Genomic DNA, 24,321 nt, shown 5'->3' with positions numbered 1-24,321 from the left:
GTCATCACGTCTAAGGTTGAAGATGAAGCGTACACAGTAATTGTGGCACGCTGCATCCTCTGTGAAAGTTGAACTGTCATATCAAGAGTCACAATGTCACAGTAGTTGAGAATTGAAAAAATCAAGGTCTTGACCTTGTGAAGAAAGGATTTCAGCAATATTTTTCAAAGTCATAGTGCCCGCAATGACTCTATTGCAAGTCAACGTCACATGATTTGTTCAGTCCAAAGTCTTAGTCATAGTACAGTAACTATATTACCCACAGTATGGCCATTGGAATTTCTTTCCCGCCGCCGCCATGAAGATTCCAAATATTTGAATTTTACAATGGAGCTTATATGGGATTATAAGTAAAATCGCTTGCTTTTACTTATTATAGTATATTTTGTGATTATTGACTCCAATATAATTTATTTCATGTTTTTTCTATATTCCCAATATAGTTTTGGAACTTGAAATAGTGAATTGTAGATATAGTGAATAAAAATGGAAAGTAGGTAACGTAACCTGAAAGCTGAATTTCCAAAAATATACCATAAAACTATTGAGATGTGTCATGATATTGTGATAAATTTTGTTCCATTGACAAATTATAAAGTTCTCATATCTATTTCTAGAAGCATTATGGAATTCTCATCACAATAGATTCCATAACATTTGAATAGTTTGTTTTATTCAGCCAGTAAGTCTGACATAAATATTGTAAAGCACAACATTGAATATAAACTCTGGAAGAGCCAATATTATTCTAGCCATAGTACTACTTGATGAATTTAATAAACATGTAAGAAAGTGGAAAATAACACACATGACGATTATTGTTTATCTTTAGTGATATTTCTAATCTTAACCACTACTCGTGGTAATAGAACTCGAAAATCATATTAATAGCTATTGTACCAACATGTTATGGGTAGGGTATGGGAAAGTGGGGCAAAACCGACTGATAGGGTCAAACCGACCCCTCACCATTGACTTACTGGTGCTGTCACCATGCGGGAAAAAATTCACTAAGTAAGCCCTATACAATATGAGTCAGATGTAGCTTGTATTCACAGCTGTAAACTGAATCATAAGAGTTCTACAAATTCTTAAAGTTTTTTTCTGAAAATTTGTTCGATTTTCAGTCACATATGATTATTTACCTGTCTTTGGTGATATTGGATACAATTCCAATGAGTTTGCTCTCCAATTCAGTGTATCTTTTCAAATATCCATATAAATACAATCAACCTTGAGTTGTTCTGTAATCGGTTGTGGCCATTTCTATTTGAGCATGTGCTGTGGGGCAAAACGGGCATTTTAGTGAGGGGCATAACCGACTGCAGTCGGTTTCAACCCTTACAAATTAATTAGTTTCCCTTTAGTGTAATCATGTAACCACTTAATTATTGAAACTGGTTTATTTTTGTCTGTTTATTAATTGTTTTTAAATGTGCATATTTTATCAGTAGGCTGAACTATTGAAAACTACATCGTGAAAAGATAAATTTCAAATAAAACTGTTATAAGCTGCTTTAAAACTCAACTTTCAATACAATTCTTCATGGATTCTGTTATGAACCTAATTATAATTCATTCTAGGATGCAGGACATGGATGGACCTATCCTGTGATTTGCAAATCAATCTCCTGCAGCTCTCAATAGGCTACTATCTCTCAATTTTATTCTCTGTTTATTCTATTTGGAATTTTTGTGCTGTTTAGATGATTACTGTGTAAATTGAAGAATTGACAATAATTCTGATAAATCAGAAATATTATTCCTTTCATTATTATGAACTTGAACATGAGATTTATCATGTTACATTTGATGGGTAATGGAATTAATAAATACATAGGCCTGATATATAATCAGGCCTCATATAGGCCTGCGATATTAATCATGTGCTGAAGCTCATTTTACATAAGTTAGACAAGCAAGAAAAATGTATCTTCTATCTTCAAAGCCGTTTTGAGAAGTTGGATAAAAATTGTTCTTCTGAATTTTAATGCTGAATACACTTAAAATAGTTGAATGGAATGCTAATGGACTCCTTAATCGACAACAAGAATTAGAAGCTGTTTTAAATTCAGAAAAGATAGATGTTTGTTTAGTTTCAGGAACTCATTTCACTAAAAAATCTTACATTAGAATCATAGGATATAAGACTTATCATGCTATACATCCCAGTAACTCGGCGCGAGGTGGAAGTGCTGTTATCATTAAGGATAGTATTCAACATCATGAAGAAATTAAGTATGAGTCAGAAAGAGTGCAATTATTAACTAGTGTGGCTGTTCAAACAAGAACTTATAAGTTGGTTGTGGCTGCTATCTACTGCCCACCCAGACATTCCATACGAAAAGGAAAATACATAGGCTTCATTTGAGATGTTGGGTACAAAATTCATTCTTGGAGGTAATTTTAATGCAAAACACGTTTTTTGGGGGTCACTTTTAACAACCACGAAAGGCAGAGAGCTCTATAAGGCTATTATGGAGTACAGTTGTGAGGCCATTTCTACCGGAAAACCAACCTACTGGCCCTCAGATATGCAAAAAAATTCCAGACCTAATAGATTTCTTCTTGATTGAAAATGTGAGTTTCAACTACTTGAGTATTGAGGAAAGTTTCAACCTTGATTCTGACCATTCTCCAATTCTTCTACAGCTGAGTGAAACTATAATACAAAAACAAAATGAACGGCCAGGGCTTGTTAATACCCGTACAGACTGGGAAGGATTTCAACAGATGCTGGAAGAGAAAATAATCCTTGATGTACCATTGAGAAGCATGGAACAGCTCGATGGAGAACTGGAAAAATTTGTCATTGACGTGCAACAGGCAGCCTGGTGGAACACCCCACAGCTAAGAAGAAGAACTGTAGAAAATAGCTATCAAACAGAAGTGAGGGGAATGATAGCTGAAAAAAGGAGAGCTGGGGAAAAATGGCAACAAACAAGAACTTCACAAGATAAAAGGCAACTTAATCATTTAACTCAACAGCTCAGAAGAGAGATCCAAATTAAGAATGAATCAATGAATCATTATATGAGAGATCTAACAGGAGATGAAAGCACCGACTACTCTCTCTGGAAGGCAGCCAGTAAATTGAAAAGACCTATTCAGCATGCACCACCAATTAGGAAACAGGATGGCTCATGGGCTAGAAGCAATACAGAAAAATTTCAAGCATTTGCTGATCATCTGGTAAACACATTTTAACCACACAATCATGATGAGCTAGAAATTGAAGAGGATTTTATTCAGGAGAGCGAAGAGTTTAGACATGTTACACTGGATGAAGTAGAGAAAGAAATGAAAAAATTAAATACAAAAAAGAACCAGAATTTGATTTAATAACTGGAGTAGTATTGAAGAATTCACCAAGGAAAGCTATAGTGAAATTGAATAATATTATAAATGCCGTTTTTAGACTCAAATATGTTCCTTGCATGTGGAAGGTAGCTGAGGTGGTAATGATTCCAAAACCTGGAGAAGAGCCTCACAACATCTCATCATACCGGATAATGTCTTTGCTTCCAGTAATGTCAAAACTTTTTGAAAGAATATTGTTGAAAAGGCTGACTCCGATTATTGAAAGGAAAAAATTGATACCAGATCAATCAATTTGGCTTTAGAAAAAACATTTAACAATTGATCAGGTACACAGGATTGTAAATATAATAGAAAAGTCGTTGGAAGAGAAAAAAGTTTGTTCTGCAGCATTTCTGGATGTGAGTCAAGCTTTTGATAGAGTCTGGCATGAAGGACTAATCAATGAGTTTACGAAAATTTACTTCCAAAGCAATTCACAGACATCTTACATTCATATTTATCTGGACGATACTTCAGAGTGAACCATGAAGATGCTTATTCTGGACTAGGAGAAATAAAAGCAGGAGTACCACAAGGGAGTGTTTTGGGGCCGATTCTCTATCTTCTGTTTACAAGTGATCTACTATGTCTCGAAAATAATACAATAGCAACATTTGCCGACGACACAGCAATATTAGCTATAGATGACAAGATTGAAAGTGCCACAGCAAAACTTCAAAGATCTCTCCGAGAAATTGAAGACTGGACAACAAAATGGAAGATTAAACTCAATGAAGCCAAATTAGTTCATATCAATTACACCAACAAGAGGGCTCAACCCATACCAATAACCATTAACAATCAAATAGTACCATTTTCCAATGATGCCAGGTACCTAGGTATGACTTTAGATGCAAAGCTTCGCTGGAAGGTCCATGTTAAGAAGAAGAGAGAAGAGCTGGGGAATAAAATACAAGAGACTCTGGTGGCTGATTGGAATGAACTCCATCCTGTCAATTCCAAACAAAGTACTCCTGTATAAGCAGATTCTAAAGCCAGTATGGACGTATGGTAAACAACTTTGGGAGTGTACCAAAGACAGTAATATCAAAGTCATACAATGCTTCCAAAACAAGGTGCAGAGAAACATTGCTGATGCTCCTTGGTACGTCAGAGACAGTGACCTTCACAGAGACCTGCAAGTCGACCTGGTATGCAGCGAAATCCAGAGGCATGCAGAGAAACACGAGGCTCGACTCCACCAACACGACAACATTGAAGCAATCCAGCTGCTGGAAGATGAAGGATTGGTGAGGAGGCTAAAAAGGAAGAAGCCATTTGAACTGGTCTAGTGCTGATTCATGTGTCTTGTGTCCAGTGAAAAGCAGAGAAGTGGAAATGAGTGAAACCCACCTGTGTAGTACAGTCATAAGCAGTGTACTAATAATATTAGAATTTGAATAGGAGACCCTATGGAGGATTCCCTTGTATGAAGTATTCATCAGTATTATGGGACAGAAAAAAGTTGCTCATTAGTCCCTAGACTAGATAGCAATATATCGTTGAATATAAAAAAAAACTTTCACATAAACTGCTACACCCCCACAAGCTGTATTTAATCTATCTTTTCGGAAGAGATCATATCCAGGTAATGCAACAATATTTGATGGAATACTAGGCTTCAAAAATGATTCGGAAATTCCAATTATATTGAAGTCCTGAAAATGGAAGATTGCTCTGATTCCATCAATATGACAGCTGAGGAATTGGACGTTAAGGTGAGCAGACTTGAAAAGTTTTTTGAAAGAGTGGAGCTTATTTGATAGAAACAAACCTGTGTCATTATTACTATTATTGAAATAATCATACCTACTTGAGGGCGAGCGAGCTGACGTGTCAGTGAGAGCTGAGAGGCATCATGGAAGCAGCAGACCAACCTTGGACTGACCTCAGAACGACACATGACGGGGAGAATGGGGATGAAACTGATACAACTTAACCTGAATGAAAAAGTTTCTTGATTCGAGTGCATTCTGTATGCCTTGACAGTTCGGCTCCCTTCACTATTTAAAAACACTAGTTTAAAAATTCACTAAATACAATAAGATGTAGATGTTGTGATCTGTGGAGTTCCAGTGGTGAATGATCCGAATGGTGAATAAGATGAAGATTGTGGAAGAACTGATCTATGTTTTGGAAGATCTAGTCCAAGTGGAGGTGAAACAAGAAGGAATCCAGTAGTGGAAGAATCGAGTACAAGTGGAGACAGAGAGAGATGGAATCCAGTGGTGGAAAATCGAGTCCAAGCGGAGATAGAAAGAGATGAAATCCAGTAGTGGAAGATCGTGCACAAGGTGGAGATAGAGTGAAATGGAATCCAGTGAAAACTGCAAAAGAGGAGAAAAAGTTAGCAGAAAAACGAAAAATCTTTGAAGAAAGTTATCACTTGAGAAATGATACATTATACAACTGATAATAAATTATATTTTTATAAATGTATGATTTACTGTGAGAAAGAATCGAATATCAAATATGGATATTAGTAGAAAGTACTCAGATAGAAAGAGAAAAGGTAATCTACTGTGACAAAGCAAATGAACATTTGAACATGCTGGATAGCTAGTGGAGAAATCACAGGGAAAAAATGATAATGATAGGGAAGGAGAGAAGAGAAAGAAGAAATGTGCACAATTGAGAAGAACTTTTGAAACTGAAGTATAGAGTAAGAAATAGAACATCGTATTGTGATGGAATTGATCAAGGAGAGAAGAAGAGAAGAAAAAGAAAGAGAAGAAGAAGAAGAAGAAGAAGAAGAAGAAGAAGAAGAAGAAGAAGAAGAAGAAGAAGAAGAAGAAGAGAAGAAGAAGAAGAAGAAGAAGAAAGAAGAAGAAGAAGAAGAGAAGAAGAAGAGAAGAAGAAGAAGAAGAAGAAGAAGAAGAAGAAGAGAAGAAGAAGAAGAAGAAGAAGAAGAAGAAGAAGAAGAAGAAGAAGGGAAAATAGTAATTATCATCTTCGCAACAATCACAACAATCCCAACAGTTATAATAAATGTAATAACTACAACAATATTCTAGTAATTATAATAACTATAAGATGAAGAAGAGAAATGAGAAAGAAAAACAAGAAGTAGAGGAGACTTTTGAGAAAGTGCTAGAGATTATTTTAGATGAGTTTTAAATAGGATTGAACGGTAGAGTATGAGAACAAGGGCAAACAATCATTGGGAGTTGCAATAACGATAAAAGCAGCAAATTGAGTGCTGTAATATTTTAGTGATGAATGTCTGAGATAATGTTAAATAAAACACAGCCCCCGCATAAGCATGAACAGACTACCTACCTTCCTGTTCTATCAATAATTCTTCACACATTAGCTTCTATTGTTCGAGCTGTGGCAATAGTAGATGATATCATTATGTCTACCTAATATAGAAGAGATTACTATCTATACCTTTAGATTACATCTATATCTATAATGTATGTTAATCATCCAATTTATTTGAAATTCAGCATTTCGAGAATTATTAATTATTGGAATAATTTTAGTAAGAGATGTAATTATTAGTAAGAATAGAGATAATGATTTTCCTAGTACCCTCTGGAGTAGCAGTTGATGCATAGAACGTAGTTTTGGGGATTGATATCAAGATAAGTTATTAATCAGTATTGACAAATAATGTACATTTCCTTAGTTTGAAATAATTGCCTTAGTTTGAAATAATCATGAATAGGAGTGGGAAGATTCATTTAAAGAACAGAAAGCCAGCTCATGAAAAATGCCAATGTATATCTACTGTGAAATTTATTAATACGAATTTCCTATTATTGTAGTGAAAAGCACCTTAGTCATCGAATCCAGAAATGATTCAATTTACCTTTATTTTTGGAAGGTCGGCCATCCTCTCGACTTCTTGGATCCTCCCTCGCCGATAGCGATCTTGATCCTCCCGTCAGATGACCAGACATTCCTGTGCCCATGACGGTCGGCCGCAGAGTAAATTGAATTTATAACTAAATTTGCCACAAGGTGTCTGGCTAATTCTCGAATTATATGGCTCGACCGATTATTTAGGTCGCCGACTAGTAAGTACCAAAGAACCTAACCTCAAAATATTATATATATTCTATATTTTCAAATGAATAGCAATAATACTTCCATTCCCATTTGGCTGTTCAAAACCATAGCCTGGAGAGCCGTTATTATCAGTCTAATCTAGAGTTTATTGACATCGTATCTGGTGATAACGATATAGCTGCTTGCTCGAGACCTATAAATTAACTTTTATTCATTACTTTGAGAAATATTCAAAATTGTATTCTTACAAGACAAGCTGCAATGAATATCTAAGTACTCACATCTATCTCTTCAAAGGGAAGAAAATCAAGAAAATCGGAGTTAGAATTGCTGTGGCGAAAGCAAGTCCAAGAAAGTTTGTGTGGGACAGAGCTGGCACTCGCTTGGTGAGCCTCTACATCATTGTGTTGTGGTGAGGGGTGGAGGGGGAAATTATAACTGCCTTACCTTACTTTATAGTACCCTGGTTGGAAAAATATTCCGTGAAAGAGTGAGCAAGTGTGTTTGCTGAGAATTTATGCCAGAGATTTAGGAGACCTCGCCGCCACCAGAATCAGTAACATAACTTAGCTCGGTGCTGGAGCCTGAAATTCAGACCCTTCCCCTCTTAATCATCCCTTTGCACCCGCTGCTCATCCATCCAAGTACAGAGTGTTCTCGACTTTCGATTGCTCGCTCTTTCCTCCCATGTTCCTTCTATTATCTTTATTCACGCCCATCACATTATGCTCCACAATGAGTTGTTTCACTCAGACTCTGCAACAATATTGATTTCCCAGTTTGCAGAACATGCCATGAGTAGGAGTATAGGAGTACTACGCGTTTCATGTTTCTACTCTCCATGTGATGGCTCATGTAATGGAATACAATGTCAGAAATCGATACCAATTTGATAGTAGCTGTAAAGGCTATAGCATATACACGTAGACACATAGAAGGTCCAGTGGATTTGAAGCCATCTAGAACAATGTACTGTCACATTCATGAAACAATAAAATATAGAGTAAAACAACTATTCTGTACAGACTGGATCTGCTTCCTAGATAACATGAGAATAACAATAATGATAATTCATTTCAGAAGATGTTCCAGTTACATGAATATTTTGTATCGGAAAAGAAGGGTAGAGCCGGGCCCGATTATCTGCTGTAGATAGCTCCAGGTCCCGTCCTCGTAACCGACTGCCCGAGCCTCTCATTTTTCCATAATTTTACTTGTCATGAATTTTCACCGTCGTCAACAATTTATCTATTCATTGTGAAAATTCATGACAAATAATAAAAATTATGTAGTTCTATTACATCCCCGGGTCCCCCTAAACTTCGGCCCGAAGTTATCGAAAAAACGGCATCTCTCTAAGTTAATTTTTACACATTTCAATAATATTTCAAAAATTAAAGTCAAAATTACCGCAAGCTAAATTATTATTATTATTCACAATATTATTCTAATTGGATATTTATATGTAACATAACTTTCAATGAATACCTTAAATCTATGTGAGTGCCAATTCATAAGCTAAATGCAAGTGATATAAATTACATTATAGTGAACTAATTCATAAAAATCAAACTTAACACATCAATCAACCTCAAATCAACAATTCAATACATCCATATCTGAATAAGAATTGAATGGAAAAAATTTCAATTATATTGATGAATAAAATTAAACCTACAAAATCTACGAAAGTAATAAAATTGAATCATAATGCAAAAATTAAACATCAAGTCCGAATAGTATTCGAGTAAGCAAAATAATATTGTGGACCTTGAAAATAAGAATAATAATAATAATTGAAATAGTTTATCTTCTAATCTGGGAAAATATTTGAATCGATAGCATAAAAGAGTAAATGGATACAATAATAGTGAATAAGTAATTATTATTTGCATAGTTTCCTATATCCTAACCCATTATTTTAATGATTTCATTACATACTACTTTACTAAAACACAATATATTCTTAAAGCTCCTGTGGGTAGTCCACAATTGGAGTACGTTTCGGGACTCTCAGTTGATTTGCTTTCTTCTTAATATAATTTTGAAGACATAAATACAAGAATATAACAGTTATCAGTGTTTGCCAGACAATAATAATATAAATGATCAGTTTATTGTTCACCCCTAACAAATCAAAGTTATTTGGCATTTCAACATGATGGAAAATGTCTTCTGAGAATGAGTTGTGCTCTTCAAATTTTGAAAAATTCAAGTGCCAATTTTCATTTAAGATTTCCGAAAGGTTTAAGTACTGAGGCAGAGTCTCATGTTTAAAAATTGGGATGCTCAATTTAGATAAATTTGTCCACATGTGAGGAATTAAGTTATTAATAGCTGGAGAAGGATGGGAACGGGAGTCGCAAGGATAAAGAGTGCTTATCAGTACGTCGCCGTTGTCGTCTTGAAGTTCGCAGTTGCAAGGGATGTGGAGTGATAGGGTTCCTGGACTGTTGCTTGGGACCTCAGTTGTTGAGTTTTTACAGCGAATTGTCGTCTTTTTGCCGGTGTTGTGGAATAGGAAGGTGTCTTCTCGTAGGCGAGTGATTAGGGTTTGATTGTCAGTTGCTTTACAATCAAATTTGCAGACTTCTCGTAGCTCCGATACGTCTGCTTCTGATGTTAGAAGGTGGAGACAAGTGGCTTGGGTGGCGGAGTTCGACATCTTTTTCCTCGGAATCAAGCAGAGGCCTTTCTGCTTGAACTGGCAATCGTCTTCTTCGTCATCTGACAGGATTTGCAGTTTATTTTCTTCTCTAAGTATCAGGTGATGTTGGGAGGTCAAACGGCAGGTATGACCATTCCAATGAAGCGGGATAGATTGCAGGTGGAATAATGAAATAGTTGAATTTTTCTTCTTTATTGGTATTTTGAGGGTAACCAATAGTTCGTTGTCGGATTTTCTGCAGGATGTTAGTTTCAAGTTTCGAATTTTATCGTTGTCTTTTGTTGATATGGTGAAGTTTCTCTTGTTTATTTTCTTTTCGAGTTCTTGAAGTCGATTGTTTAGGTCTTCTTTTGAAATGACGTGATGAGAAAGTTGTTGATTGTAGCATCTCATGTCGATTTCATTGTAGTTGTTAGATAGAGTCATCATATACATGAAAATAGTAGTCCTCAGTTGTGTTTTCAGTACATCGGTTGTAGTATTCCCTTTCTGAAACTTATTCTGTTGGGTGAATGATTCTTGCCAAAGAATAAGGTCATGCTTCATGTTGTTCAATACTTTCTTCACGTTCTCTGCCATGCCGTTCATCTTGCGTGTGTTGTCTATCAATTCGACATGTTCAGCGTGAACGAAGTCTTGAAGATTACTGAGATGAGAAGTGATGTCGGTTTCGGTTTTCACGTATGCGCCCAATTCTTCGTCGGTAGCTACTCCGCAACACCAGTTTAGGACCGCCCCGATCGTATCGATAGAGCGTTCGCGGCGTGGTAGTCGATTTTCGCTCTCAGCTGGAGTGTTGTCGTCATCGCTGCCAATGTAAATGCCGTCTTGTAGTTGTAGAAGTTGCAGCTCCGTTCGATGAATCTGATCAAATACTGCACACTCCGATGAGGAAGGGAAAGGACATGAGTCAATTTTTAAAGGAGTACTCAGAAGGTTCCTCATAACAAATAAAGGATTTGACCTAGGAATACTGAATGTTATTGGAACTGTGGACTCGTAAAATACTACATTGTGAATTTCTTTAAATAGAGCTCCGTGAAAAAGAGAAATTTCTTGAGACAATACCGTACAACATATTTCTACAAATGCTAAGGAACAAAGTATTATGGTATTCATTTTAAAAATATTATATCAGTTAGTACTCTATATTAATCTATCAATGAACAGTTCGTATAAGATATCAATTTTATAAACAATAATTACTAGTAAAATCCCCAAAAACCCTACAAATAGATATGTAAATGGTCAAATTAATAGCTATTTCTTATATTCCAATCGTAATCACTACTGGAATTGATTATTTCATTAACATCAATACAGATAATATTGTTATTAAAATATACGTTTTCACATAAATAATCTTATAAATAAATAATTATTATATCAAGAATCATCCGTTTCTGAAAAAGAGAAACATTTTATTACATACGAGTCAAGAAAATAATATTCAAGCATAAATCGTATTTGATGATTTTCAAATAGCATTCATTCATAAACAAAAACGTGAGAACAATTCACATCTTTTAATAATGAATCATCGTTAGAATGTCTAGTAAAATTGTCTATCAGAGCTCAATTATATTTCATTGTTTCATCGAAGTAGAAATCCAATTGATTGATTGAAAACTGCATACTATTGTGATTTGAGAATCATCTCGATATCTAGTCGTGAGAAAATGGATTTGATCGCTTCACAAGTCAATACTGATCTCGCAAACAAAATTCTCTAAAAATTCAGTTGTAAGCATGATATTGTTTTTCAATGATTTGGAAAATAAATAAATTACATGAATGTTTCATCTCGATTTCTTCTCATCAATTGTCTTTTAAATTAATGAAAGGCAAAGATTTAGGATGAGCGAGGTATAATTGCTAGCATAAAGAAAAGTGCTGGAATAAAGAATACAGTTAGACAATAGAACAATAAACACTTAATTGATGGGATCTCGTATGAAATATTTTTTCAATTTATCTACATGAAAAGCTACATTTTTATAAGTACCTCGTAGCGGAAAAAATATCTCATAGACTTCATCTGTTACTTTCTTTACTACTTCATATGGGCCTGAATATTTTTTGACTAATTTCCTAGACTGTCCTTGTCTTACATCAGGATCGTGGACCATAACTAAATCTCCTGGTTCAAAAATGCAATCTGTTCTATTCCTATCGTAATAGTATTTCTGTTTTTCTTGTGCATCTGATAAGATTGATGGTATCTGTTCTCGCACTTCTTTAAGATTTGCTAATCTCGCGTCTAAATGATAAGTGACGTCGTCATTTTCGGGAAAGATTTTCAAATCTAAAGGAGTAGTGGCTTCAAAACCGTGCAATAAGAAAAAAGGTGTATATTTCAAAGAGCATTGTTTCGAAGTATTGTATGCGAATAAAACTTTCGGCAGCATTTGTACCCACAATTTCCTATTATCGGCTACGTAAGCTGTTAGCATCTCTTGAATTGTCCGGTTGGCTCTTTCGGCCAGACCTTGACTTTGGTGGTGACTTGATGATCCTAATATGTGTTTGATTCCAAGCTCAACCATAAGGTCATCGACTTTTTTATTTACAAAATGTGTACCTCTATCGGATCGAATTTCTTTTGGAACGCCAAATCGGTATATTAATTTCCATAAGCATTTAGTGGTATTATTTGCGTCGGCGTGTTTACAAGGTTCAGCTAAAATATATCGGGTCGTTAAGTCAACAATCGTTAGAATGTATGAATAGCCCATTGAGCTCTCTAACGGACCGATGTAGTCCATCATGATACTTGAGAAAGGCTTACTATCACACTTGATGGGTGATAAGAAACCTTGAGGCTTCGTAGTAGGGGTTTTTCTCTCTTGGCAATTTTTACATGATCTTACATAATTCGCAATGTTTTCATACATATTTTCCCAATAATATTTCGATGATATTTTCTCATGGGTTTTATAAATGCCGGTATGTTTCAAGGATTTTATTGATAAGAGATCGGGGTACGAGAAGTTTCAATTGATTGGTATGCCCATCAAATTTCTTCAGATAGACAATGTCTTTTTCGATCGTGTATTTTCTCGCCTTTCTAATCGTAGCTGTATCACTATGATTAGGGTTTCGTATTGCATCATATATTTTTCTTATACTCTCATCATTTTTCTGTAAAGTCTTTATGTCTATTTCTTCTATTTCGAATATATTGTAGTTTTCGTCCTTTGTGAGATCAGTTATATCCTTCTCTAGTGGATATCTACTCAGGGCATCAGGTACGTGCATTTGGGCTCCTGGTTTATATTTCAAATCGAACGTGAACTCCGTTAATTTCATAAGTAACTTACTGACTCGAATACTGGGGTTTTTCCAAGTTTTATAGTATTGCAAACTAGCATGATCTGTGTAGATTGTAAACAATCGGCCAATTAAGTATTGTCTGAAATAATTTACACAATACACTATTGATAGAAGTTCAATCTCTCCTACTGCCCAATTTTCTTCATGTTTTGTCAGTTTTCTGGAAACAAAAGCTACTGGATGTAATTTTCCATTGTCATCTGGCTGCGAGATAATGCCCCCTATTCCAACTCGAGAAGCATCTGTGTGTACCACTACCTCCTTATCATTATTAAAATGATGAAGTACGGGTTGTGATAAAAGTTTGCTTTTTATTTCCGAGAATGCGTTCTGCTGATCTTCTTCCCAAGTGATTGGTTTATTCTCGTTATTTTTAGATATCAGATTTGTTAAGGGTCTTGCAATTATAGCGTAGTTTTGAATGAATTTTCGGTAAAATCCACTAAGACCAAGAAATGCTCTGACATCTTTGACAGTTTTGGGTATAGGGTATTTTTCGATAGCTTCCAAGGTTTCGGAAGCGGGTTGTATCCCTTCCTTTGAGACAGTGTGTCCAAGTACTTTAATTTTTCGGTAGAAGAAGTGACATTTAGATGTATTCAATTTTAGTCCTACGTCTTGCAATCTTTTCAAGGTTTTCTCGAGCTGTTGATATTGCTTATCAAATGATTCTCCATAGCTAATGATATCGTCCAAGTAAATCAAAACTCCTCTATACAAATAATCATTGAATACTTGGTTGATTGCTCGTTGGAAAGCATTTGGAGATGTTCTAAGACCAAAAGGTAGTCTTTTGAACGTGTACAGCCCTTTATGAGTTGCAAATGCTACATATTTTCGACAATCTTCGTGTAATGGCTGTTGGAAAAATGCTTGTCTGATATCTAGGGTGGAAAAGTAATCCGAATTGTCAAGAGAATCAAAAATTGTTTGAAGAAGGGGAAGGGGATATCTATCCGGTAATATTTTCTCGTTCAACATTTTATAGTCTACAACCAATCTGAATCCACCGTCTTTTTTAGTAACTAAAAATGCGGGAGAAGCATAATGACTCTGGGTTTCACAAACTATTCCTGCTTTTATCAATAACTCTACTTGTCTGTCTATTTCTGTTCTTTGAGCGATAGGTAATCTGTACGGTGACTTAGCAATGGGTGTGTAATCTGTAAGTTTGAACTTGTATTCGGGTAATTTCGCTTCCTCGAAATCAATTTCGTTTGTTGAAAATAGGTGTTTGTATTTATTGATGAGTCTTTTCGCTTTGGAATTTTGCTCTGGTGTAAGATCTTTATTAATATCTATTTCACAACCCCCTCCATCGAATAGAACAGAGTCTACTAATGAAACAGATTCGTCGTAATTACAAACTTCTCCTTCAATTTCACCAATAATAGTTTCATGCAACAATCTTATATCTTGCCTTCCTAGATTCAAAATTCTAATTTCACTCATGTTTGTTTCAAAATCATCCTCATTCCAAAGCACATGCAATTTTTTATTATGTAATAACGATTCATTTGGAGTAAAATGGGATACTTTGAGCAATTTTTGTGTTAGATTGACTTTGACATTCACGTCTTTTTGAGCGGGGATTATTGTTTCAAGAGCACATTTGACGAAATTTACGGGATTGGGTATGCAGACTTCTTTTGTAATATTTGTTTCAGAATCGTTGTGTAATCTATTTAATGTACAAATCCACTCTTTATCCATGTCTAATTCGACTATTTTACCATTATCGTTCATTGAAATGATGTTATTCTCATAATCTAATTTCATTTTATATTTTGAGAAGAAGGAATTTCCAACAATAATATCGGCCTGTAAGTCTTCAGAAATTACTAAATTTACTTCGAATTTCCTGTCATGTATTTGAATTTCACTCGAGATCATTCCTGTGATCGGCATTAATGAACCATTAGCTACCGATAAAGCAATACTACTATTTTTCAAATGTTTTAGATCATCGCTACTTAAAAGATTTTTTTGAACTATGTTTACGTTCGTACCGGTGTCAATGGTAATTGATACATCTTTTCCTTTGAATTTTCCATTAATAGTAAGTACTGGGACTTGAATTCTTCTCTCTTTAGTCAATGATCCATTCATTCCAAGTTCGTGCTGAGCATGCATTTCGGAAGACAATAGCTGTTTGAAGTTGGTTTCACTTTCTATTTCGTTAGAGCAATTAATTTCACTTTCATTTGAGTATAACTGATTATTATTGGCATTGAGAAAAAACTGCCTGACAAATTCTATCGCTTTGGATTGTTCATCTTTCATTGATACAGAAGATATTATATTACATGTGATTTCTTCTTTATCAATTGAATTTGGAGAATAATTATCAAATGGAAATTCAGCGCTTTGTTTTTCAAATCCGGATCCCAAGTTCATATCCGATTCGTCTAGGCTCGGGATCCTGTATTCGAGTTTTTTGATAAGAAAAAACAATCGTCTTTCCAGTGATTATTCCTCTTACAGTATGTACAGAATCTAGTCCTATTAGGGTTGATTGGTGTCCTGTAATTGACTGATGTTGATTGTGTGTAATTATTGTTTGTATAAGGTTGTCTTTGGAAATTGTTCTGATTTGTTTCGTGTGGGAAGACGTTTCCGCTCCTATTTCCAAACTGTCTATTAGGATTAGGATTATGTGATTGTGTGTTTCTGTCGCGATCATTGTAATTATTATTGTTTGAATAAGGTTGTCTTTGGAAGTTGTTCTGATTTGTTTCGTGTGGGGAAAAGTTTCCGCTCCTATTTCCAAACTGTCTATTAGGATTGGGATTTTGTGATTGACCTACATTTCTACTCAAATTTTTCACCACAATACTCAGATCGTTCAATTTCTTTTCTAAAGTATCTACTACATTTATTTTTTGGACAGGCTGTTCGATTGAAGCATTATGCATTCCTAACTTTTTGTCTAGAAGGAAGCGAGATCTTTCATATTTGGCGAGATTTTTCTCTAAATCTTCAACTGATGCATTGTCCATGAAAGCAACATGTTGCAATGCTCCTACGTCTAAGCCTCTCAAAACATATCCTACTATTCTTTTCTCTGACATTTGAGGCTCAAGAATGTGACAAAGTTTTATTATATCTGCTGTGTATTCTGTGTATGTTTCTGTTGGTAATTTGTTTCTGTTTTCGAGTTTTTGTCTGGTTGTCTCTTCATGAACAGGGTCTACAAGTTTACTTTTTAAGTGGCCTACTGCATCAAGAAATGTCGCGTTTTCATTTTTATCCGAAAATATGTCGAAAATTGCCAATGCTGTTTTCTTGAGGTAGAGGGGTAAATACAAGATTTTATCATCCTCATCCCACTTATTTATTTTTGCTGCCCTATTGAAGGTTTTCAACCACTCGTTGAAGTCTTCACTCTTTGTACCCCCATAGCTTTCGGGTTTCGCAAAGGGTCTTTTATCATTCCCTGCCATATTATTTTCTGGAATTAGGATATTTGCTAAGTTATCGGGAGCTACTGTGTCGTAGATGGGTTCTTGATTTCTGCCTAGCTTGCCTACTATTCGCTCGTAATCGGCTAACATGAGGAAGATAATACGATCGCGTTGAGACAGGGACCCTAACTTAAGTAATCGACTTAGAGCATCTCTAGCTCCTGAATCGTGGTCCACATAAATACAAACTTTTTTTGCCAACAGCGAATCTCAAGTATTCAATATTAACAGATTGAGGGATGTGAATACCTAACTGTTTGCCTAGCTCTAATAATTCTGATTTATCCAGAGATTTTACTTTTAAATCATTAGGTAAACGTAATAATGAAACCTCGAATTCACTAGGTGATTGTTCAGAGTCACTAGAACTAGAGCTACTCATCTCAATATAACAATAATAATAATTATCATATTTACCCTGTACGTTGAGAGAATAGAGGACATAATTATACGAGATCAAACACAGAATATAATAATTATGATAATGACCTGAAATGAAAATGTCAATAGATAATTTGAAGGCTAATCTTGTCAATTAATAAACTCTTTCTCATGAGAACGACGCCCAACACCATGTAATGGGGTAGTTATAATAGGTGTATTTATTGGGGTTATATTATGTATGGTATTGTGATGGTATTATAAGGTTGTGAGAACAACCCTAGACATTATGGTAACAATTTATAATAGGGGAATCGCTTGGCTTGCGAGAGGTTAAATTGATCTAACTCTATAACTCATGAGAAAGGAACTATATTTTGAAATAATAAACAAAACCGTTATATTTTGGAGAACTAAGTAATCGATTTAATCAAATTGTAACTCAAAATGAAACTGGAAACTTAAATAATAATATTGAGAAAACCTTTTAAACAAACAATAGAATAATTACAGGATTTGCCTTCAATAAAAAAAAGATGAATAATATATAATAATAAAATTGATAATATTAGCTCACTGAACTCACTGAACCAGGAAAATGGTGTCTCGGAAAAGAAGGGTAGAGCCGGGCCCGATTATCTGCTGTAGATAGCTCCAGGTCCCGTCCTCGTAACCGACTGCCCGAGCCTCTCATTTATTCCATAATTTTACTTGTCATGAATTTTCACCGTCGTCAACAATTTATCTATTCATTGTGAAAATTCATGACAAATAATAAAAATTATGTAGTTCTATTACAGTACCTTCTAAGAATAAGAATGAAGATAATTTCAATTTCAATTATTTTCATCAAATAAATGGATTTATATTTAGTGGAGAAGTGAACTCAAGTGTTACTCCAAGAATTTTACATTTCAATTGTTACAAGGTTCCATGTATGAATTATATCCTTTTTATCCTATTTTTTGATGTCATGAATCCTGTTGCCTCACAAAGTAACACTCTTCTACAGATCATAACAACATTTCATTCAAAAAGAATTTGGAAATACGAAACAGGCATCAATACCTGCTAGAAATAATATATTACGAATATTCTCTCAAACTATCCCTGCTTCAAATCCCCAAGGAATCTTGACGCAATTTCAACGACTAATGAATGATGATTTTTGAATGTGAAATTCACAATACCTCCACTCTCATTGTTGGAGCACGCCGCATTTTTGTCAGAGAGTAATATTATTCGCTTCACGGTGCCGACGATAATATCATTGTATAACAACGTGAAAATTTCAGACACAAGATACTTCTTCATTGTTTGAATTTTGTCAAAAGAGGACGGTCGCTTTTCTTTCATCGAAAATGAACTACGGAGACTGGAGCAGACTCACGCAGCATCTATTCATCTTGCCGGGGACAAACTAAGCCTTACCTCCCATCAACCCCTTTCCTTCCATTCCCTTTATCCTCAAGCATCACTGTTTTCCCTATTCAAAGTCTACCTTCGAAACTCGTGCTTTCTTCGACACCCCCTTCACCAGTACCTGGCGAACAATTATTTACAGTTTAATTACTATCCACATTCAATTACTATTTTTGGAATTATCAGAAGAGTGCGTCTAAAATGAAATTGAAATTCCCCTATCATTGTTCCTTTCAAAAAAAAACTAGAAAGTTTTTTCTCACGCTGAAGGTAAATAGGTACTGACTGCTTGATATAGGTGAGAACTACTAAAAGATTTTATTATTGCAAATGAGTGTTGGCTAATTCCATTATTTGATCTGGTTTTTAATCTATCTAAATTCAAAATAGATTTTATGTTTGTAAGTGTTTGCGCTGAAAATTGGAAAATTGAGAAAACATTGCATAATCCAACGCATCCATTTCACACGTCCAAAACTGTGTTATCACCTAAATTTGGAAGTAAAAATAACACAAGGATTGCCGTTGTATTTCATCGACCAATGTTATAACATCAGTGTTTCTTGTAACAGAAATGAATAAACGAATGAATGAAATAAATGAATAATTATGAATTTGATGAACTCTCTTGATGCATAAGACCTGAAGAGTAACGCTAAATCAGTAATAAATATATTACATTTTCTGAAGTGATGCAAATTAGTGAAAGAAAGGTGTAATGATGGAATCAGTATAGTTGACTAACATGACTAAGGTATCCTGCGGCTGATACAGCTGCAGACTAATGGCTGAAGGTTCGATTGTTGAACTTCCGCACAAGGATTTTTTGTTAAATAGAATTAACTGGGAAATGTGGTAAAAGAGAAAAAGTTGAGCATTTATAAGTCTAGACATTATGAAGATCGTCACGTCGTATTTTTTTATAAAGCTCCATTTCTAGTAACTGCATCCCTTATTATGACATGGAAATGTTTAATAATCATTTGTCATAGCATTGTCAATATTCCCCATTGAAACAGTGTGCATCTGATACATTTCATCATCTCCGCTCTACTATGTTTTAGTATTTTAACCCACGCTATTCCACTTCCATCCAAATGGTATTTACTATTCTAGATTGATGAGAAATCTTGGTACTTCCTGAACAACATCTCGATGATGAGGGTTTTAACATTACCATAGTACTTCCATTCCAATGTGAATGGAATATTCACTATCCTAGATTGAAAAAAACTGTGGATTTACTCAGTAGAGGTATTTCTCTTTTTCAAAATCGATATGCACCACTCAATGAGCAGAAAAGGTTCAGAAAGAGCATCTCTAGTCAGATTGAAGGGATGAATTCAAGAGTCACAGAATGAATTCAATTTTCTTAGCGCTCATCCATTTTCGCTAAGGAAAATCTCGACGAGAGGTGGAATGTGACGAGATTTCTGAGGCCAGGTTGCGTCTCTAGCGTCACCGCAGCAGGAGCCAGCGTAATGGCCGTTTCGCACGTACTTCCCCGCTGAACGGCGCAAGTTTTTTAATAGAGGATTTAATTGAGTATGCCCTGAAGATAACCGCCGCAAGTTTCAAATTAGGGGCGCGGCAAAAAGAGAGCGGAAAGTTGGCGAAACAGTGGAGAGGTTAAGCGACACGGGTTAAGCAGGGGGTGCGGGCACCTGCCTACTGCACTATAGCACTACTACCTGCCTACTGCCTACTTATAGCACTCCATTCCACATCTTCATGAATAATGCAACGTAATTTCTGATGGAGAGAGTCAGTTAAGGCTGCTCACGAGGATCTTCCTCTCAAACATTTTCACCTTCCGCCTTTTATGCATTTTCCTTCCAAGTATTCGATCACTCATCACCTTTCCCTTCAATATTCTTTCTTATTCTCTCCCTTCACTCATTCATCCAACTCCCATGTCTTCCTTATCTTTTCTACGCGAGTCTCTCTTGTTATAAATTATCTTTCACGTCTCTTACAACCTTCATGGACACAACAAATATCCTATACTCCATTATTTCTTCTACTTCTCCATTGCTTTTCTTTCCATCTTACTCTCTGACCTCGTAAGCCCTCCCAAATTGCCCCCTTACTTCTGCTCCCTGTATTTTACTCACTCCCATTCACCTACGATTCTCATTCCTTAATAAATTTTCTTTTTTCTTCACTATCCTCCCCTTCTCTTATCACTTTCTCTCTCGAGATTCTCGTCTTTGGAGATCATCCCGTTCAACATTTTTTTTCCTATTTCCTCGTTCTCTATACGAACTCATCTCCCTTTGCTAAGTCTATAAAATCACATGCTGGATGCATCATCACAATCCCTTTTCCACCAAAACCTACTTATCTTAACTTATTCTCTCTCTCACGTTCAAGATCGACTGATAGGATATGGAAGCTGAACAAGTTCAGTGAGAGCTTATTACATCGATATCACCACTTTGAGTGGTAATCTGATTTGTTGTGCATATGAATCTACTGTCATAAATTCAATATGGAGATTGAAAGTATCTATAAATTCTGTAGTTCAACATCCAGAATGAATTTGGTATGTGGAGTAGAATGAAGGTGAATCGCGTTTATTCTGAAAGAATTCTATAAGTTATGAATAAGTAGAGATTAAAAGATCAGTTGGAAGGTAATAGAACAGAGATTTATCATCAGGAGAAATAATTCAACTGAACTTTTTTTTTCAACATTGGAGATGCGACCAAAGACGTCGTCTTTAAGACAAGCTGGCGTTTTTATCATGATACGAAAGTAAAGGAAGTTTAGTTACATAATGACACAGTAAGAATATATAGACGATCAAAAGTTGAAAACCCTAAAAATTTCATATAAAAAATAACTTGAGAATCAAAACTTCAATTACAAATCCAGTGATTGGACAATAGTACAATAGTGATTGGATTCAAGCATTCAATATTTATGTTTTGAACACAGACTTCAAACAATGTTCAAATTGACTTCTAGATCTCGATTTCAATGACGTTTTCATCCAATTAGTTTTCATCCAGTTATGCTGAAGATAAATTCATAGTGCAAGATAAGAATGCTGACCCCGAGTAGAATGATATAGTGGAACCAATGAACTTGATGTGATCCCAGGGACACTGAGTAAACTATATAATTGTCACGTTCTTAGTACAGTTTCATTTAGGTTTTAGTATCTAACCTAAGTATGTTGCAAAGATTAGAACTTGAGGGTAGAGTGGAAACTACCTCAAGAGTGAACTATTAGCTTTCAGCTTTTTTCTTATATTTTTGTTAATGTTGCATTATAAGATCTATCATACTATTCATCACTATAATTTGTGTCCACTAGAATAATGACTAAACGTTGTTTTTTCACTATGCAGTAATGTAGTTTTTCTATAACTAAATTTTTAATAGTTATAATTAAGATTCTTTCTCGTTTTATGCAAGTGGTCTTTTTAAGTATCCCTTGGACACAATAAAATGAAAAAAAACATTCTGCCTTGAGATTTGAGATATAAATGATGGACGGAATGCGTCCCTAGGAATCAGGCTCACGATTAACGTCACAGAAGTTTAGGGTCACGAATAAGGTTAAGTTGATTGGAGGTGACTCAAATATCATTCAAACACATATTCATCAACTGGTCAACTGAGAGGTCAACCATTCATCCATAACAAACCAATCAACTAAATTATTATAATTATCACAAGCGCAAGTAAGCGCGTAGCATTGGAGGGTGGAGCATCAAGTTGGAAAACTCCCACTTTAAAAAACTACCTGGAGTCGATTCAAGTCATTAAATTACTGACAATATTCCCAGGAGCTGATTGGTAATATTAAAAGGAGATTCTTATCATATTCTATCAAATTTATTGCATGGAAGTGGTAAAAGGAAAACAGTTAATTGGATATTATTTTGCATCGTTGGTTGAGAAACTTATTTGTTTGCAAGGAACTCACTGATAAACAGTTGAAAGGAAAGGGAGAAGTCGTATTGGTAGAATCCAAATTGAAATGTATCTTCCCAGAATGGGAGAGAGAGTAGCTAGGATTTCGCCAGCACTAGGGTATGAGAATGGATGGTTGTTTTTTACTTCTTCGCAAAACGAATGGTGTTGGAGCAAATTCCAATTTATTTCCTAGAATCAGACTGCATTTTCGATTCTCTCACCTTCGTTCGATTGTCGCTTTGCTCTTCTATTATCTATTCGTTACGTAAATTATTGTTTACTATTGTAGCATATCTCTAAGAAGAGGATTTCAGCTTTCCTCTATTCTATTCTCATTGATTACAAACTGTTGAATGAAGAGAAATTTTCAAGAAATATTCGCTCACTCATTTCCATTAAAACTTTGCCAGTTTTTTTATGCAATTTTCAATGTACCTTTTCCATATTTTCCAATGAACTTGAAATTGCAATAGGATGAACCTTCCGCTGCATCATTCTTGGCATCAAAGGAATTGAATTTTGTACTTGCGTAGGTGACTTATTAGAAAAAAAAGGGATATTAATTCGCCGTGACATTATTTGAAGCATTTGAAAAACTAGTTCATGAATTCGTTATTCTTGTATTCTTTCAATCTTTGATCATTTTGTTCAAAAAAGTATTTCGTGAGATATCATTTCGATCAGAGAGTTTCAATGTCTTGGTAATGGGCGGAAAGCATGAAAAATTATTTTAAAAAGATAGGTTAGATAAATCAATTTTTCAAGTAGTCTGTCTAGTATAGATCCAAGCAATGAGATCGCTCATGAGATTGAGTAAATAATTCAGAGCAAATTCGTTAAAGTTCCAAGCTTCAAATTGAATGGATTGGTAAATATAGCCCACAAAATAGTGAATAGAGGTGGGTATTGTACAATTTAGTACATTATATTTTATCAGATCATACACTGTGTTCCACGGAAGGTTTACAAGTTCAATTTTATATTACGTGCCCATTCATAAACCGAACTTTTAAAATTTCACACAGCTTACAATGTAGGTTCTGAAAATATTCTGCGATAGTTTCAGCTCCCTAATCTTCGTAGAAACAAAATGGCGGCATATTGAAATTTTTACTCATTCACTTCCTATGAAAAATACTTTCATGAGTTATTATCTGATTTGTTTACTACGTTGCGGTAGTCTTGACTAATTTGATGGTACCAGAAATGGATCAAGCAATCTTCATTAATCATTGTAGTGCTCCACCTCAAATTATGTTCACATGAACGCAAATCATGTAGGCCTGAAGCAATCAGTATAATGACAAACTTCATGGCCGTTGGATTGGTTGTGGAAGTGATTTTTGAGATAGTCCACCCAGATCACCAGATTCAACTGTTTGTGACTTCTTTTTATGGGATTACTTGAAGAAAAAGTTCATATCCATTCATATCATTTTTCAATATGCCGCCATTTTTTTATTCAAGGATTCGAAGTTGTGAGAGCCCTCTGAAAGGAATGAAAAACTCACATGCGACGATTGTTCGAACTCATAGATGTAGCACAGTTTCCGCTTTATAATGTGCAGTGCCTTATTCATGTGGTTTGGCTGTTGTAGTCTTCATCAGTGAGGGATATTTTAAAACTTTCAACACACGCCATACAACGGCCTCACTGAGTTACAAATAATCACATTATTAAATTTTACATTTGACTTATAAGAAATTGAAGCAGAGAATCAGTCTTATCTCTCATCAGGTTGCTGTCTTGGA

The 24,321-nt window shown here is 35.2% G+C and overlaps 2 protein-coding genes across 2 annotated transcripts in view; one reads left to right on the top strand and one right to left on the bottom strand.

Annotated features, from left to right (window-relative positions):
- Positions 1-24,321, top strand: part of LOC111053817 (zwei Ig domain protein zig-8) — a 197,708-nt gene that overhangs the window by 47,713 nt on the left and 125,674 nt on the right. The gene's annotated exons all lie outside the window — the stretch shown is intronic.
- LOC120349912 lies at positions 8,996-16,915 on the bottom strand. Its single transcript, XM_039421368.1, has 2 exons — positions 16,276-16,915; positions 8,996-10,111 (listed from the first exon to the last, which is right to left on the bottom strand). The coding sequence occupies exons 1-2, from the start codon at positions 16,816-16,818 to the stop codon at positions 9,341-9,343; spliced, it is 1,314 nt and encodes a 437-aa protein (XP_039277302.1). The 5' UTR covers positions 16,819-16,915; the 3' UTR covers positions 8,996-9,340.

The sequence above is a fragment of the Nilaparvata lugens genome, chromosome 2 (genome assembly GCF_014356525.2).
Source record: "Nilaparvata lugens isolate BPH chromosome 2, ASM1435652v1, whole genome shotgun sequence".
Classification (NCBI taxonomy): Eukaryota; Metazoa; Arthropoda; class Insecta; order Hemiptera; family Delphacidae; genus Nilaparvata; species Nilaparvata lugens.
The sequence above is the reverse complement of the archived record's forward strand: the minus strand, read 5'-3'. Positions and strand labels throughout refer to the sequence as shown.

Excerpts from the sequence above, each read along its gene's own strand:
- LOC120349912 (XM_039421368.1), bottom strand. The coding sequence starts at position 16,818 with ATGGCAGGGAATGATAAAAGACCCTTTGCGAAACCCGAAAGCTATGGG. Across the intron at positions 10,112-16,275 it reads TAGGAATGCATAATGCTTCA|ATCCTGTCAGATGACGAAGA; the intron begins ATCGAACAGCCT and ends AATAAACTGCAA.